The following is a 15,508-nucleotide window of genomic DNA, read 5'->3' as shown; positions in this document are numbered from 1 at the left end:
CTCCCTTGTCTTCTTTAAAAAGAAGGATAAAAACTAAGGCTTTTTTTCCTCCCCTTTTGCAACCTGTTTCATTAAATTGTGACTATTAGTCTTCTTCCTGAATATATAATAACAAGTACACAAAATACAGTTGTATTCCCACTAGGTTTTTCCTCTTTTCTTAACTGTTTTGGACCAGAAAGTGTCTGCTGTTTTCTTCTCACAGGAAAAATTAAATTCTGTAAGAAGAGTTTGAAACACTGGCGACAATACAGAAAATAGAATTTTGATACATGGGTTGTTTTAATGAATTTTGCAGAGGAAGAGATGAATGTAACAAAAGTAAAAAATCCCAGGTTTTGGTGTGTAAAAGCACTGTAACTTGAAATGAATGTAAACATGTGCCATTTTAATCCTGCATATAGCCAAAGATGCAGTGCAGCTACACAGAAGCATTAGCAACCATGAAGAACTTCCAAACTTGAGTATAGTGTACTCACTGGAGCTTAATGACAAGTCTTCTGTCACTTAAAGCATTTCTTATTTGCTTGAATCTGTCTGTTGTACTGCTTGAAAACAATATAGCATATCTCTAACTGTAATAATAAATCTTAACATTGGCTAGCAGCAGGTGTGTTGCTTTGCGTTTCTTTCACTTTTTCCCTAAAGATTCCTGTTACCCAACTTCTTCAAAAAGAGGGAAAGTTGCATTGCCTTAGAAACTATGTTCTGTACCTTGGTTCACAGCAAGTAGTTAATGGCTGCTACTGCTTTTGTGTGTTTACATGGTGTAGCCAATAAGTAGTGATTGTGCTGCTGTGAAGGGCTGGATAAATCGATAGAATACTGAACGGGTTTGTATTTTTCATCTTCTGCCCTTGTGAGCAGGGGAAAGGACTCAGGATAAACAGAAGCACGAGGGAACCACCTTGGCAAACTGGCTATTGTGTCCTAAGAGCTTTATAACAGGTCTCAACGCTACAATGTAAGTGAAAGGATGAAAAATCCAAGCCTGTGATGCTCCAGGTTTCAGTGCTTGCACACCTCAGTCCCAGCGTTGTAAAACCACTAGTACCCGTGCAATTTTTCTAATAACCCTGATCTCCTGGAACGACAAGGTGTGAAGTTAAACCCCTGCGCAGCTCAATAATACAAAATAACATGCCAGCGGTGTTGGGGGCAGCCATTTGTGCCTGTGAAACACACTGATCTTTTACCTGGCTGTCTCTTCCCTTCATCACTTTAAGTGAGAATGGAGGCGGCAGGGGATTTCTCTCCAGTCCTGCTCCTTGGCTCTGCCTTCCCGGGTCGCGCAGGTGGAAACTGCTGGAAGGGGAAAAGGCGATCGGACCTTTCCTACCGGCGATCCGCTCCGGGGCCTGCCCTGAGGGGAGCCCCGGGCTGCAGGCCGCGGCCTCCCTCCTCCTCCTGCTGTGCTCAGGGCCCAGCCCGCGCCTGAGGGCGGGAAGGCGGCCCAGCGCCACGGCCCGGCCCGGCCCGGCCCGGCCCATCCCGGCGGGCGGGATGCCGGCGCGGCGGCAGCGTTCCCGGGCGGAGCGTGCAGCCGCCGGACCGTCCCCCGGCGGCGCCTTTCCGGTGCGGCGGCTCCATGGATCCCAACCTGCGGTTCTGGCGGGCGGAAGGCCAGGTCAGGGGCTGCGGGGACGCGGCCCGGGGCAGCGCGGCTCGGGTGGGCTGCTGCGGAAATAACGCCTCGTCTCCCTGAAACGTGTCTCCATCAGTCTTTTTTCCAGAGGTTTCTTCTCTGGGCGGACGTCTTGGATCCTTTGCTGCTCCTGAAATCCGCCGTGAGTACCGCGGGCCGCGCTGCCGTTCGAAGCTGGGGGTGACAGGAGGGACGGTGTTTTGGGGCCCGGGGGGGGACACAGGCTCCCCCCGCAGCCCCTGGCGGCGGGACGTGGCCATACGTGTATGCGTTTCTGTGTGTAATTCCATAAAGGTCATTTCTAGACACCGCCGTTTCAGCAGCCCTGTTCACGCCGTGGCTGCTGTGCCAACAGCTGAATTAGCCCAGTTATAAAGGCAGGAGCGAGGAAGCGAGCACCTGGGCGGGCTGTTCTTAAATACAGACTCGTGGCGGGGAGCTGTCACCGTTTTGGAGAGGACAGGTTTGCTAAACAGCATCGCAGGCACCCAAAATCTCTGCTGGCTAACCCATATACCCATCCTTGCAGTGCAGCTTAATCTGAAGTTCATGAAGCTCTTTGATTCTCCTCCAAGTGGCTATACTGAAATTAATCCTCCCCTAGGAGGGAGCATGCCTGATTTGGAGGCCCTTTTCATACCAGAGAATGATTATTACAACTTTAATTATTGAAAGCATGACACGAAACACATCAAAGTGTAGCTTCTAAATTTCATGAACTGTCCAGAGTGTGGAGAAGAGGAGGCTGAGGGGAGACCTCATCCCCCTCTACAACTCTCTGAAAGGTTGCAGAGAGCTGGGGATGAGCCTCTTTAACCAAGTAGTAAGCAGTAGGACAAGAGGTAATGGTCTCAAATTGCACCAGGGAAGGTTTAGGCTGGATATTAGGAAGCATTTCTTTACAGAAGGGGTTGTTGGGCGTTGGAATGGGCTGCCCAGGGAGGTGGTAGAGTCCCCATCCCTGGAGGGGTTTAAGAGTAGGGTCGCTGAGTGATATGGTGTAGTTGGGAACTGTCAGTGTTACGTTAATGGTTGGACTGGATGATCTTCAAGGTCCTTTCCAACCTAGCTGATTCTGTGATTCTGTGACAGCAAAATTCTGGGGGAGATGTGCTTTTCTGTCAATTCACTTCTGTATAGTTTTATCAGGGGTGACAGCATATTGTATGAGAGTTGGCTGGTTGGTCAGGATGTTAAAGAGATTTTTTTTTATAGATTTTTTTTTTTAATTTTTAAAGGGAAAGCTCCATTAAAGCAAAAGAATACCCTCAAAATTTGTGTACATGAGATATTTCCTTGTCACTTTCAGAATTAGTGTGTTGTGTCTATCTATTAATCTATCTATATTTGTGTATATATGGTATGAATACATATCTCCATATATATTTACATGTGCAAATAATATAATTTAGTAAAAGTACATTATATCTATAAACACCAACAAGAAAATTTTATAGTACATTTAAGGATTTGGAACTCTGGGATTGGTTTACACCTCCTTGAATATAGTGTTGTAAATAGAGATGTGTCTGTTGAAGAAAAATCACATCATCTCCTAAATTCTCCCAGGAGGGGCAGCTTTTTTGTGTAGCCTGTGGCTAACTACATGAAGTTACAGTTTTATTCTCTTCTTAGTGTAGCTGTTTCGCAATTTATATTATCTCAATATAAATTATCACAATTTATATATATCACAATAATTTAAGACAAGTTTAAAGGAAGAGTGTAAGATGCAAAACTTCATCACACATTTGTGCACATGTAGGAACATCTAGTAATGCTGTGACTCATTTCTGGTAATTTTAAAAGTCTGGTTTGGAATTTCATTTTAAAGTCACCTAGTTGCCTGTGGGGATATCAGGTAGTTGCTGTGGCAGCACATCTTTGAGTTTGCCAGCACACGTGGATGACTAAGTGCAATATTAACATTTGATTTCAGTGAGGTTTTTCATATGTTTCCAGTGAAATTCCAGTGAATTTGTGTAATGGGTTGAGGGATTGATACTGAAAGGGATCAAGGGAGCCTGAATAATCTAAAAGTTTCTATGGTGGTGAACTGGTTGTGTGTCTAGGTACATTCTTCCTTTCACTGCTCTGGGGAGGGAAAGGAGCATTATTAGCTTGACATTCTAGGTTTGTATTTAGAGTGTCTTATAATTGATATATTGCACTTCAGAATATTTAAGTCTGATGTTTTTTTTCTGTTTGTTTTGTTTTTTCTCAAATGTAGGATGAAATAAGAACCACCAGGTTATTCATAGAAAACAGTGGGAAGACCCTAAGCGAGCCCATAAAGAATGATCAGGTATTTTGAAGTGCAGTTTATAGGAGATTGAGGTGTCCTGTTTCACGGCTGAAATAGTTGATATTAATATAAGATCTATCAGACAAAATACTGAGATTTGGGTACAAGGGATAACGTAAGAAAAACTCATTGCTACAGAGATTTTTCTAATCAATGAATCTAATAGGAATTACTTTGTGACTTCAATGCAAATTGCAGTATTATCATCCTGAAGAATGCTAGGTTGTGTATCCTATAGATGAGTTTAAAAGACGCTTTCAGATCACTCTTGGAATCACTGCTTTAAACTTGTCTGTCCTCAGCAGGGGTGATATCGATAGGTGATAAATATGCAGAATGGTTAATGAGCTCATTTTGAATCCTAGATGTTGCATCACCATACAAAGGGCAGGTTGGTTTGGTTTCACATCTCATAAAATGACCAGTAGCAGTACTTGGGTGGGAAACCTACTGTCAGAATTACTGGAAAGTAGTGCTGAACCCTTTCTTTGTTAGGAGTCTTTCTTTTGACTCAGTGTGGGCTCAGCTCTTCCCATCTGGTATTTAGTACCTTGTGTGTCAAAGTCTGAAAGGAGAAATGAAAACTTCTGTGTTTCCAGAAAAACTAAAGTCTTAAGTAACTGTTCAGGCTTTTAGCCATATTTAAGTTGTTGTTTTCTGTTTTAAAATACCGACTAGCTTAACTTTTTAAAATTAACTTTCTGTTCTGCCATAGTGTGTGTTTTGGTGCTGTTATACAGCACATGGGTTGTGAGTAACTTATGTTCTGCAAGGAGTATGTGGAGATAAATGTTAGGGAAAAAATAATTAAAGGGCTGTATACATATATAATACTCCATATTAAAAAAAAAAAAAGTTACTGGAAAAAAAAGGATATAATAAATTTAGAAAGAAGATTTTATCCTGTCTCTTCTGAAACTTGACTACTAACCTAATTTTCAAATTGTTTAGACAAAACAAGCCTTCCTGCTAAGCCTGGTAAGTTTACAAAATACTTAGAAATCTTCCCTCTTTCCTTCCCTCTTCCCTTTCCAGGTGGTCCAATTTGACTTTTTTCGTTTTATTTTCTTTTAAGTCCAGTGTACATCCTGATACAGGCAAGATAATTCCTGTTGTGTTTAGACCTCCGGGTAAGTTCCCTTAAGAGAAGTTTTGTGAATGTGACTGAAGCATCAAAGGGGAATAGCTCTAAGGAAATAGCCACAGTGATACTCTATATAGAAAAACAAGTAGACTTTTACTTCTGTTAGTTGCATTGTCATGTCTGTTGAAGATTTATTTATTCCTGCAGTCATCCTGAGGAATTTTTCCCACAGTTCATCTTCTCAGCTAGAATGGAAATAGTCCGACCAGAGTCTCTGTTTTTTGTCACTACAGAATGAGCTCCCAAATCCCTCCACACGTAAAGCAGTCTACTATAAGCTAAGTTTTCACTTGATGGATGTGGCTACTGTATGAATTTACTTGCTGTGGTGGCAGATAAAGTCTGTTTGGGGTAATGTTGGAGCCCAGACAGCACAGGCTGTTAATCAGATATAACCATACTTAGGCTATTTACTTATTATCGTGTATAACCACTCACAGCTGTGACAGCCTTTGTTGCCACCTATCTCTTTTTGAACTGAGTAAGGAGAAACAATTTTTTCTTAGAAACTGATATAGTTCCCGAGTAGCCATGTTGAGTGGAGTTCATAAGGGTTCTTTTTGACTAAAACCTGTGACTAGATATTCTGGCTTCCTGAATGAGGAACGAGAGACAAAGGTTAGAATTGAAGTCTGTGGTGATGGTGGATTTTTGTGGGCAGTGATTTACTTAGAGCTGAAACTAGAGAGGGGATGTAAGGGTAATTTTCTGCTCAAAATCTAGACTCAGTAGTTATTTTTACTGAAATTAAGTTTTCTTTCTTTTTAGCCTTCTTGCCCATATGTCTTCCATTGGTGAGTAATCATGAAAGATACTAGTGTACCACAGGGCTTACATTTTTCCAACAAAGCCAGGAGTTGGAAGGAGAGAATAGAAGGTTTAAGGCTTCTTAGTTGTATTTTCAGCATAAGTTTCTTAAAAGACATCTATTTTATGGGAACTGCTGAGTAATCTAGAAATTGAGCCCTTAAGGAATCTCATTGGGAGTTCAAACCTGTTAGCCCCCTGCCTTCAACAGTATTTAGGGAGATTGTTCAGGCATGAAGGTCAGCTTTCTGATGCAAGGTAAAATACGCTGGGTGTTGAGAACAAGGCCTGGTTTTGGTCTGTTTAATTTATAAAAACTGGAACTGCAGTAGGAAGGAGTCAGACCTTCTGTTCTGTGTTTCAGACCCAGAATATGATTTTTTTCTTATGTAAATTGTGCATTTGCAAGTTAGAAGTGGTGTGGTTAAGAAATCATAAAATATATTATAATAAATTATTGTACTGCTCAAAAAATGCACCATTTTGTTTAATAAATTTGTAGCTGCAGTTATACACATGCTTATTTATTTAGATGTGTTTGCCTTTCGTTTTGGCACATGAGTATACATACTGACATGTGTCATTCCATACAGAGATTACAGCATGAACTAACATGCCGCTACTAGAACGTGTAACAGCCATCAAGACTTTCATTAAATTAATTAAGAACAGTTATAAAATTAACATAAATATTTCTTTTTGATATTTACAGCTTAATGCTCTTTTGTAGATGTGGTTAGATTCAGCGCTGCATTAAAAATAAAGATAGTTGATCCACTAGTATTAAATGAATTACTGATCCTCCTCTGAGGCTTTGGGCATTCCATGCCTTCCCTTATTCAATATTTGCCTTACCTTGATTGACTCTGTATTTTGAGAGTACTCTACACCTAGTAGGCCAGACCTCAAGAAAGGCTGTGGTTTATCATGAATTATGCTGTGGTTTATTATTATTGATATTATTGTTATTCACTGTCAAAATTGGGAATTAAATCCTAGAATCTTTGATCTTGGATCAGGTAGATCTAGTATTTATATACCCACTAGCCAAAACAATCTGATCCTTTCCCAATCACTATTTTAATTACATTTTCATTATTTTAGTGGTTTTATTTGCATCTATTTAGTCTTCACAGGTACATATGCTTTTTTTATTTTGGATAAGAAAGGATCTTGCCCAAATATTCTTGCACACTGTGTTTTGATCACTGTGTGTTTTATACTGGATAGAGAAAGTGAGTATGTGACATCTGTGGCAAGAAAGTGTGTTAGCCTAGAATCAAGGCAAATGGCTTTGGGTGCTGAGTGGAGCCTTTGACACCACTGCAAATAATAACACAGCAGTTCTCTTTGTGCTCTAGTCCACCACTGCTTACCAAAAAACTTCTAGACTCATCAAACCTAATTTTCTTGTGGGGCTTTCTTCTTAGGTCATTGTTTCTTCTCTTCATAGCCAGGTGAAGAAAAATTTTTTTTGTCAGGTAATTCCTTCTTTCTTTCTACATTTACAAGTCTTCTAGTCTCAATCCCAAATTCATTTTTGCTTATAATCTCTTGTTTCTGCAGTTTGCATTTCACACATATACCACAGGATTTGCCCTGTTAAATGGAAATGGTACCACAAAGGCTGAAGTATGTGTCAGTTTTTATTTTTGAAATCATCTTAATTCTACAAGACCATTGTGAATGTGATTTACAAGTGTTTCACAAATGTATTTATGTACTTATGTAGTGTGTTTCTTCTGTCCTTCTTAGGAGTACTCGGTTCAACAGAAGCAGATCTTCTATGGCTTGGGAGCCATTTCCTATGCAGCATGTATTGGTGTATGTATTTGCTCAGTGATTGCTTTCCTGAGAAGGAGTAGGCACTGAGATACTCACGCTGCCAGATATCCTTCAGGATTGTGCTCCAGTGCTCTACTCTGATGTTTTGTCCCAAAACTGTTCAGAAAGAATTTTCTTGATCATCTGTCAGCCTTGCTTGGCTTCCTCTGATGCTTCCTCTTCTGTCCTTCTATTATTCTGCAAGCTTTAGAAAATGGGTAGTGAGAGGAAGTAGCCAGGGTTTACAAATGCAGAGTAACTCTGGGTTGCTGTAGCTGATTTTTTGATGTAGTGCTATGGAAGAGGTCTGTCTCAGTCTAAACAAGTGATGAAATCTGCGGGCATCTGCACTGGAGAGAGTTAGCTCAGATCCCAGCAGCAGCATAGCCATGAAAGTGCTGCACTGAATGCAGGTAATTAGCCTTCCAGGAGGGGGAGGTACCTAGCTAGCTCTGTGCTGAAACAGGAATTTACAGTTTCTGGAGTTTGCTACGTCAGAATGAGCTCTGGTATCCTCATGACACTCATTGCAAGTGTAGATGCCCCTGTGATGCATTTCCTCACTCTCCACGCTGAACTGTGATTTTTATAAGCCTTCTGGCATCAAATTAAGGCTGTTCTTATTTTTGTTAGATGGACTTTCACCTCTGTCCTCTAGGCAAAACAGCTGGGCCAGCAGCGCTCAGGACTTTGCAGAGGTCTGAGGAGGCAGCTATGCCCACGGGTGCATGTGGGAGTTCTTCCCCTTTGTCCGCCAAGGGAGGCTCTGAGCACTAACTGGTGTCCTGGCCATTTATTCCTAAACAAAACTTCCTGCAAGTGTATTATGGGAATATAGAATTGGGCTGAAACTGCAGAGAATCAGCAACAAATACACAAGTAAACCAGGTTTCCTGTTTGGGGGAGAGAGCGGTATGTGACACAAGGCAATTGGACAGATGTCCAAGGAATATTAGTCAGAGGTAATTGTTTCCCTTTTACTGTCTTTGTATTCGTACTGCTATTGTCCTATACATAATAATGTTTAATGCTTTTTTTATCATAATATTTTGTATTCTTACCTCAGAGAGTATACCTTCAGTAACTAGAGAACATAGGTATTTTGTTGGAATGTTAAACCAAGGCATTTATTTTTATAGATGATAACTATGTATCAAGTCACAGATTTATTTTCCTAACCTGTTACACGTACTGAAATGCTGCACATTTTTTTTAATAGAAGGTGCCTGTTTCCTCCCAATGCCTTAGGCTCTTCCTCTTGTCTTCATAAATCGTTACAAGCTGAAGAGTTCGTTAACGCAACTAGTCGTCCAGAAACTTCTACCTGCTCCTCTTCTTGGTGAGTATACAGAAACTGGGCAGTGTGCAGCTGGTCTGAGGAGTTTTTGCTGCCTCCCTCTGACTACAGAATTCCCCTGCCCTTGCACAGATGTGGTCTGACTGTTGCTGAGCGGCCCTCGCTGGCTGCATTTGAGTACTGTCCTCTCCGTGTGAGAGTTAACACTCACTGATCAGTGTAGCTGACCTCTCTGATTCTTGCTGGTTTTTAGTTTTAGAGCTACAGAGCACTCTCCTGACCTTTGTATGCATGACGGGGGACTATTTTTGCAAAGACACCCAGGGATGCAGTCGGTATTTTTCTTTGACTTGCACATTATACCTGAAACCTTCAGGAGTGCCAGGAGGAATCAGGAGGGCAGTAGCCTGGAATTGATGTGACCTGGTGTGGCACATACATGACACCAGAGTGTGACACAGCTCTAGGTGTGCATTGGCGTAGTTCCTTACTCAGGCTGGGGCTGCTGCCAATGTAGAAACTGCTGACAGGGAGTTGTTACAACAAAGTATTATTAACCTTGCAAGGCTACTGAAACAGCTCTACTGACATAGTGAAGTTGTACCAGGACAAATTTAACTATTTGGTGTCATTAACTGGTTTTCTAATGCCATTGAAGAAACTTTTTACCTTTCCTAGGGGGAAACTGGTAAAATTAAAACACATCATCACCTCTGTTCCAAGTTGTGTGAGAAGGCTACCCAGATCTTTCTGATGATCTCCATTAGAGCTTTCTGGCTTGTTTTCCTTGGAGCAGGTGTTAAAATGTGCTTCCATTTTCTTGAATGTAGAGAGAAACCTGAGAGTAATTGACTAATATTAGTCCAGCATTTGAAAAGTGTCATTTGTTACACTGATATTTTTATTAAACAGCCCTGCCAAAAACTAATAAAAATAGAAATCTGCTATTTCAAGCAAGGTCAGTTTGCCAGACTATTCCCTGTTATGCCTAGACCTTGGTCTAGAAAAGAGAAAGGAGAAAACCAGCTAGATTACTAACTCCCACTTGATATGGCCTTTGTAAGTGCCGGTGGTTTAGGCTTCTCTTCTGAGTGACTGACTGTGGGATGGGTGTTTTCAGGTACCTTGTGAAGCTGGGTCTGGAGAAGACTGAGACATTCTCATCTAGGACCCAGCTGAAGCACTGCCACTTGTGACAGACATGCAACTGGGCAGAGAAGTGCCATAATGGAACATATTAGAGCCAGTGCTCCCCTGGCACCGTGCCTTTCAAATTAGAGGTGTGGCCTTTACTTAAAGTCTGTTCCCTTCAGGGTCTTTTCTTCTGTGCTGGATTTTGCACTGACCACTACAAAACCTACCAACACCACAAATCCCTCCCCTTTCTCTTCAGAACAAAGTACTCGTAGTTTGAGCTGGATGGCAGTGATTGAAAACTCTTGAGTCCATAATGATAAAGCACCTTTTAGGTCTGGGGCCTTAAAATCTTGCTCAAGCTTCTGAAACAAAGATCAAGATCCCAAGTAGATTTTTATGGGGCAGTCTCTTAAGCTGCCAGGTTATTCAGTTGTGAACTGTTGAACTGGAAATGTAAAATGCATGTAATTATGAATGTTACTATTGAGATAGTCCTTTCAAAGCAAAACCCTCTTTAACTCTGCAGGCTTGATGAGTGCATTTACTGTGGTGGTGGTGAGAAGCCCAGAATTTGAGAATGGAATTGAAGTGATGGACAAGAATGGCACGGTTATAGGAGTGTCACAGAAGGCTGGTCAGAAGGTAGGCGAGCGGGTGGAGGCCTCTCTCAACTTGCCTTTCATTCCCTGCTGAGTGCAGAATGTGATGCTGAGAGTAGAGTTGGATATATTGAAATGAGGAATCCCAGATCAGGTGCTGAATCTTTGGGTAGCCTTGGACTAGGTCTCTGGAACCAGGTTCCACAACCCTTGTGTCTTCAAGGGTTGGCAGCCTCCCTAAACCAATATACTGAGTTGAGCCACAGAGACACCAGCACAGGCATTTCTGCTTTCCCTGGTCACCTCAGAAGGAGACAAGACCCTTGGGACCTTCTTCTGATGGGGCACCTCAGAGAAAAAAAGCCCTGTGTTGTACCTATCACATGCACCTTCTACAGTGGGAGTATTATTATTTAAAGCCTGTGCCTCCCACAGTGTGCGAATGCATTTTATCCTGGGGCTCCAGTTGCTGATCAAACCAACTCTGTATTTCCTCCTTGCCTTGCTCATCAACATCCACTGTAGAGCCTGGCACAGGAATTAGAGCAAGGAGTCATATTTTATGTGATCCTCCCTTTCTATGCTGCTGTCCAGAGGGGAAGAAACAGCTAGATAAGCATAAAGATTTGTGGACTGCTAGAGAGAACTTCAAATTTGACACAGGGTACCTAGGATGCCCAGAAGTTATAACCATTTGAAAAAAGTTCAGCACAACTTAAAAAAACCAAGTCTCAGCAAAATGATTACTGTGGTAGGAAAACTCAATATGGCATCATGAATTCCTTTTGAGGAATTTCTTAGTCACAAGTGGAATATTTGTCACTCAGAGGAGTTTAGTTCCCATTTAAGAAAGAATTCCTCAAACAGTTGTTTTTATCCCTCATTTACTGTTGCTTGAGAAGTCTAATACTTTTGAGTATTAGACAAAAAAGTGCTCACAGCAGCATACAGTATTTGAAGCTGCACGGAGCACTGCTTTTAACATTTATTTTTCTCTCTCCCTGGAGGCCGTTAAAGAAACAGCATTGTCGAGAGCCGTCTTGTTTGGGACAACATCCCTTGTGCCACCTGTGCTTATGCACTTTGTGGAGAGGTAGGAGCTACTGCAAAAGGGCTGGGGGTGTCTGGTCAGTGTGTATTCTGGTTTTTCATCTGGCTGTTGCCACTTGTCAATTTTCTTCTTGGGTTTGTTGTATTACTTGGCTTGGTAGAAGTGATTATCTGGGAAATTTCTGTTCAGCTACTGTGATTTCAATTAGATAAGTAAATGAATCTGGTTTATGTCCACATCCATGCTTTGAGGGTTTGCAGGAGATTGTGTAAAAATCTGAGGATCTCCTCTCTTCTCCCATGCAGGAAACATGTTTGTGCTCTCCTGACAGGCTGTTTTCCAGCACCTGGGCTCCCTAACTTGATTTGAGTCCCCATGTCTGGTGTCAAGGTTGTTCAGAGCATTTAGCTTAGATTTGTTATTGCTGAAGAGACAATATGGTACTTGGATTCGCAGCTAAACCTGAATCCCAACTTCCAAATAGCTTTCCATGTGTTATAAAACATTTTATTGCTTTTTCAACGTTTAGAAACGCTGTATCATAAGAAGAATTCATTGTATGTTTTATCAGAGAACTCTTAGCCTGCCCTGAGCCTTTGGTAGGGATCATCTATGTCATGTAAACAATACAGACAATTCAGTATTGCCTAAATCAATTCCCTATCCTGCTTTGTTAGCTTAAAGCACTTCCATTATCAGAAGACATTAATGCAGATGTAAGATAGAACTCGATATATTTTTTAAATTTTAAGTTTTCCACAAGGCAAAGCAGGACTGCCCAGAGGAAGTAAATCTGAAAGGAAGGAGGGTAATGCAAGAAAAATCTTAGTCAAAGGACCAAACACTTTAAAGCACTATGCCCCTTCTCTTGTCATTTTGATCTTGCTGCTTATTTTCTTAATCTTGTATTGGTAATCTGGGCCTGTAAAATGCTGCAGCTACATACAAAACAAAGGGAAAGAACAGGAAGTTAGGAACCAACATAGGAAATAAAGTAAGGAAACGTCTTTGGGATTCATAAGCCGAAGTTATTACTAATTTCAGTGCAATTTCAACCACTAAACCAGTAGCTAATTCTCTTTGTCTCACTGTCAGATTATTTTTCATATTTACTTTTTCAATGTCTTGGACAGAGCAAAATTTAAGAGAACTCCACATTCTTTGGCTGCAATGAGAATGCTTGCGATTATGACTGTTATAGTAGGGATGCTGCCAGTTTCACTTAGTATGTTCCCGCAGTGTGGGGAGGTAAGTCCTTTCATTGGAACTGATTTAGGATTATTGTTATATTAAATAGTCACTCTGTTAACTATGGCAAACAGTCTTAAGGCCACATAGAAAAAATCAATAGGATTAATGTGGTTGTGCATCTAAAATGGGGCAGTGGAGAGGCTGCTTGTGAAGGCCTGTGTACTAGGTGAAGGCTTACAGGACTTGCTAGGGCTACATTGCCTTGTGTGTTATTTATATTTACACCTTCTAAGGCAGATTTAGCAGATTTTTACCACAGTCTGAAGCAACCAAGGTCAGGAGAGCTATCTTAAAGATTAAAACCAAGGCTCTCCAGCACTGTTTTCAGTCTTGTCAGAGATAGGAAGGATATAGATGAGAAATTTTTTTTTCATGCAAAGTCAGCATGAGCTCATGGGAGGGGTAAACCAACTCCCAGGCAGTATCTCTTCACCGTGCCTTACTGACCTGAGAAGTGTGATCTGTTCCCTGGCAGAGTATGCCTTCCTGGAAGGCCTGAAATGGGGGCTGCAGCCCTTGAACCTTGGGCTTTGGAGAGAGGAGCCTGGGGTTCCTTTCTGCATTTATGTCTTCGCCCTCATCAGCAATCTGTGAATATTCTCGGAAAATCACAGACTGGGCTCTTGCAATTTTCAGTGATTATTTGCCTAAACTTTCTGCCATTGTAATTTTTTTTTTTTCAGATTTCTTAATCTCTTATGGCAGCAAGGGTAAACTGAACATAAATGAGGAGACTTGTGAGAAATTATGTACTGAGAGTTGGGCTGGTTGGTTCCCTTTGAGCTTCCCAATTGCTCAGCCCACAGCAGTCACCCAAATATATTTATGGTTGGACTTAATGATCTTAAAGGTCTTCTCCAACCAAAATCATTCTATAGTGAATGAAGGTAACATCACTAATGCTCTGTTTAGATCTCGGGAGTACCTCTAATTTTAAATAAAACATATTTATTCCCTTATGTGTGTGCATGTAGAGAATGTCAGAGAAGAAAAAAAAAAAAAAAAGGCTCCAAAACAAGAAAATCCCTCAAATGCCCAAATAAACAAAGAACCCAAAATCCCATAGAGTCTTGCTTGTGAATAAAGTATTTCAGTTTGTGCAAGTTCAGTGCAGTAAAGATGACTTAATGTATACTTACCAGGATATGGTGGTGTTGATTCCCTTTTACTATACATTGCAGATAAAGCGAGCAGACCTTGAACCAGAACTTCTCTCATCTACAGAGGAAACGGAGTTATTCTACAATAGGGGAATTTAGAGATTGGCTTTAATATATCGGTGTGGGCTCTGACTGAAGTAAATCTTGAATGCATCAAGAAATTCAACTGGCACATGTGACTGAACCATGACTTTGTGGTGGTGTGTGTACCAGATTTGGTGTACAAGTGTGTGGTCTATAAAGAGGCAGAACTTGCAAAATGATTTTGCAAGCCCAAGCCCACAGGCAGGTATGTACATGTAACTCAATGCTGTAAATGATATTTGTACTAGAAAGCACTGTAACACAGCATCTGTCACAAACTGTGTTCTGTATGCTTCCTCGTGCGATTGATTTCTTAATTAAAAAACTGTTGACTACGAAAGTTTGCTTTGCTGCTGCTTTCCAGGAACACAGCTGCTAAAGGCATTAACATCAGTAGTCCTTCGGGTGAAGTCAAGCTGTTTCTTCTCAGAATACTGACTTTGTGTGTTTCATTGTACTATTAACACTCATTTCAAGGATGATGCAGGAGTGAGGTAGCCATTAAAGTGGTATTAGACAAAGCAACCCTGACGGCAATATAATATTAATTAGTTGTTTAAGAATGTTCAGGAACTGGGTGCCAAACTTGGCTACAAAGTGACTCCTGACTTACTCAACATCCTTGAAGGAGGTTGTGAGGCCTGATGCTCCTTGAGCTTTAGAACTACTTTTTTTTTTTTTTTTTTTTTTTATTTTATTTACACTGAAGCCACTGGGAAATCCTGTGGCTTTCTGCCCTTGTGGTGGGCAATCAGGAATCCCTGCTTTTGCAGGTTGACAGTGTTTACCCCAAAAAAAGCTGTCTTTTGAGATGTGGCATAAAGGTTAGCCTGTTGGTCGGTGCGGTGATGAACTTTGCTGATCATACAAAATTGTTCAGGGACCAGGGCTGTCTGTGAAGAGCTGCAGGAAGAGCTTGCAATACCAGATGTAAAAACAGGTAAAAAACCAAACAAAACAAAAGGAAAACTGAAAAGTATTGAGTTTGGCAGAGGGTATAACCCAGCTCCACAGGTGGGCTGTGAGCTGACTGCTAACATAAGGAGTGGGATTAGGGGTAGTGGCAGATGGCTCAACATGTAGATGAACTTGGGCATTACAGGTACTGAAAGCTGACATGTATTTAAGAGGACAATTGGCATTTCCATCAAAGGGAATCCATTGAAGGATACTAAAATCATGGAGACTACAAAAGCAAAAGTTC

At 41.3% G+C, this 15,508-nt stretch overlaps 1 protein-coding gene across 1 annotated transcript; it reads left to right on the top strand.

The window, feature by feature from the left end:
- The first annotated feature begins 1,569 nt into the window (after positions 1-1,569).
- SFXN4 (sideroflexin 4) lies at positions 1,570-14,638 on the top strand. The gene is made up of 14 exons (XM_074907827.1): positions 1,570-1,627; positions 1,722-1,787; positions 3,876-3,950; positions 4,902-4,928; positions 5,026-5,080; positions 5,863-5,888; positions 7,332-7,382; positions 7,468-7,533; positions 7,657-7,725; positions 8,974-9,064; positions 10,686-10,801; positions 11,766-11,851; positions 12,943-13,057; positions 14,242-14,638. The coding sequence occupies exons 1-14, from the start codon at positions 1,589-1,591 to the stop codon at positions 14,317-14,319; spliced, it is 960 nt and encodes a 319-aa protein (XP_074763928.1). The 5' UTR covers positions 1,570-1,588; the 3' UTR covers positions 14,320-14,638.
- The last annotated feature ends 870 nt before the right edge of the window (positions 14,639-15,508 follow it).

This window comes from Athene noctua, chromosome 5, assembly GCF_965140245.1.
Source record: "Athene noctua chromosome 5, bAthNoc1.hap1.1, whole genome shotgun sequence".
In the NCBI taxonomy this organism is placed as follows: Eukaryota; Metazoa; Chordata; class Aves; order Strigiformes; family Strigidae; genus Athene; species Athene noctua.
This window is presented reverse-complemented; position numbering and strand designations above follow the sequence as displayed.

Coding starts and splice junctions, on each gene's coding strand:
- SFXN4 (XM_074907827.1), top strand. CDS start 1,589: ATGGATCCCAACCTGCGGTTCTGGCGGGCGGAAGGCCAG. Junction 7,534..7,656: donor ATGGTACCACAAAGGCTGAA/GTATGTGTCAGT, acceptor TGTCCTTCTTAG/GAGTACTCGGTTCAACAGAA. Junction 11,852..12,942: donor CTTATGCACTTTGTGGAGAG/GTAGGAGCTACT, acceptor TGTCTTGGACAG/AGCAAAATTTAAGAGAACTC.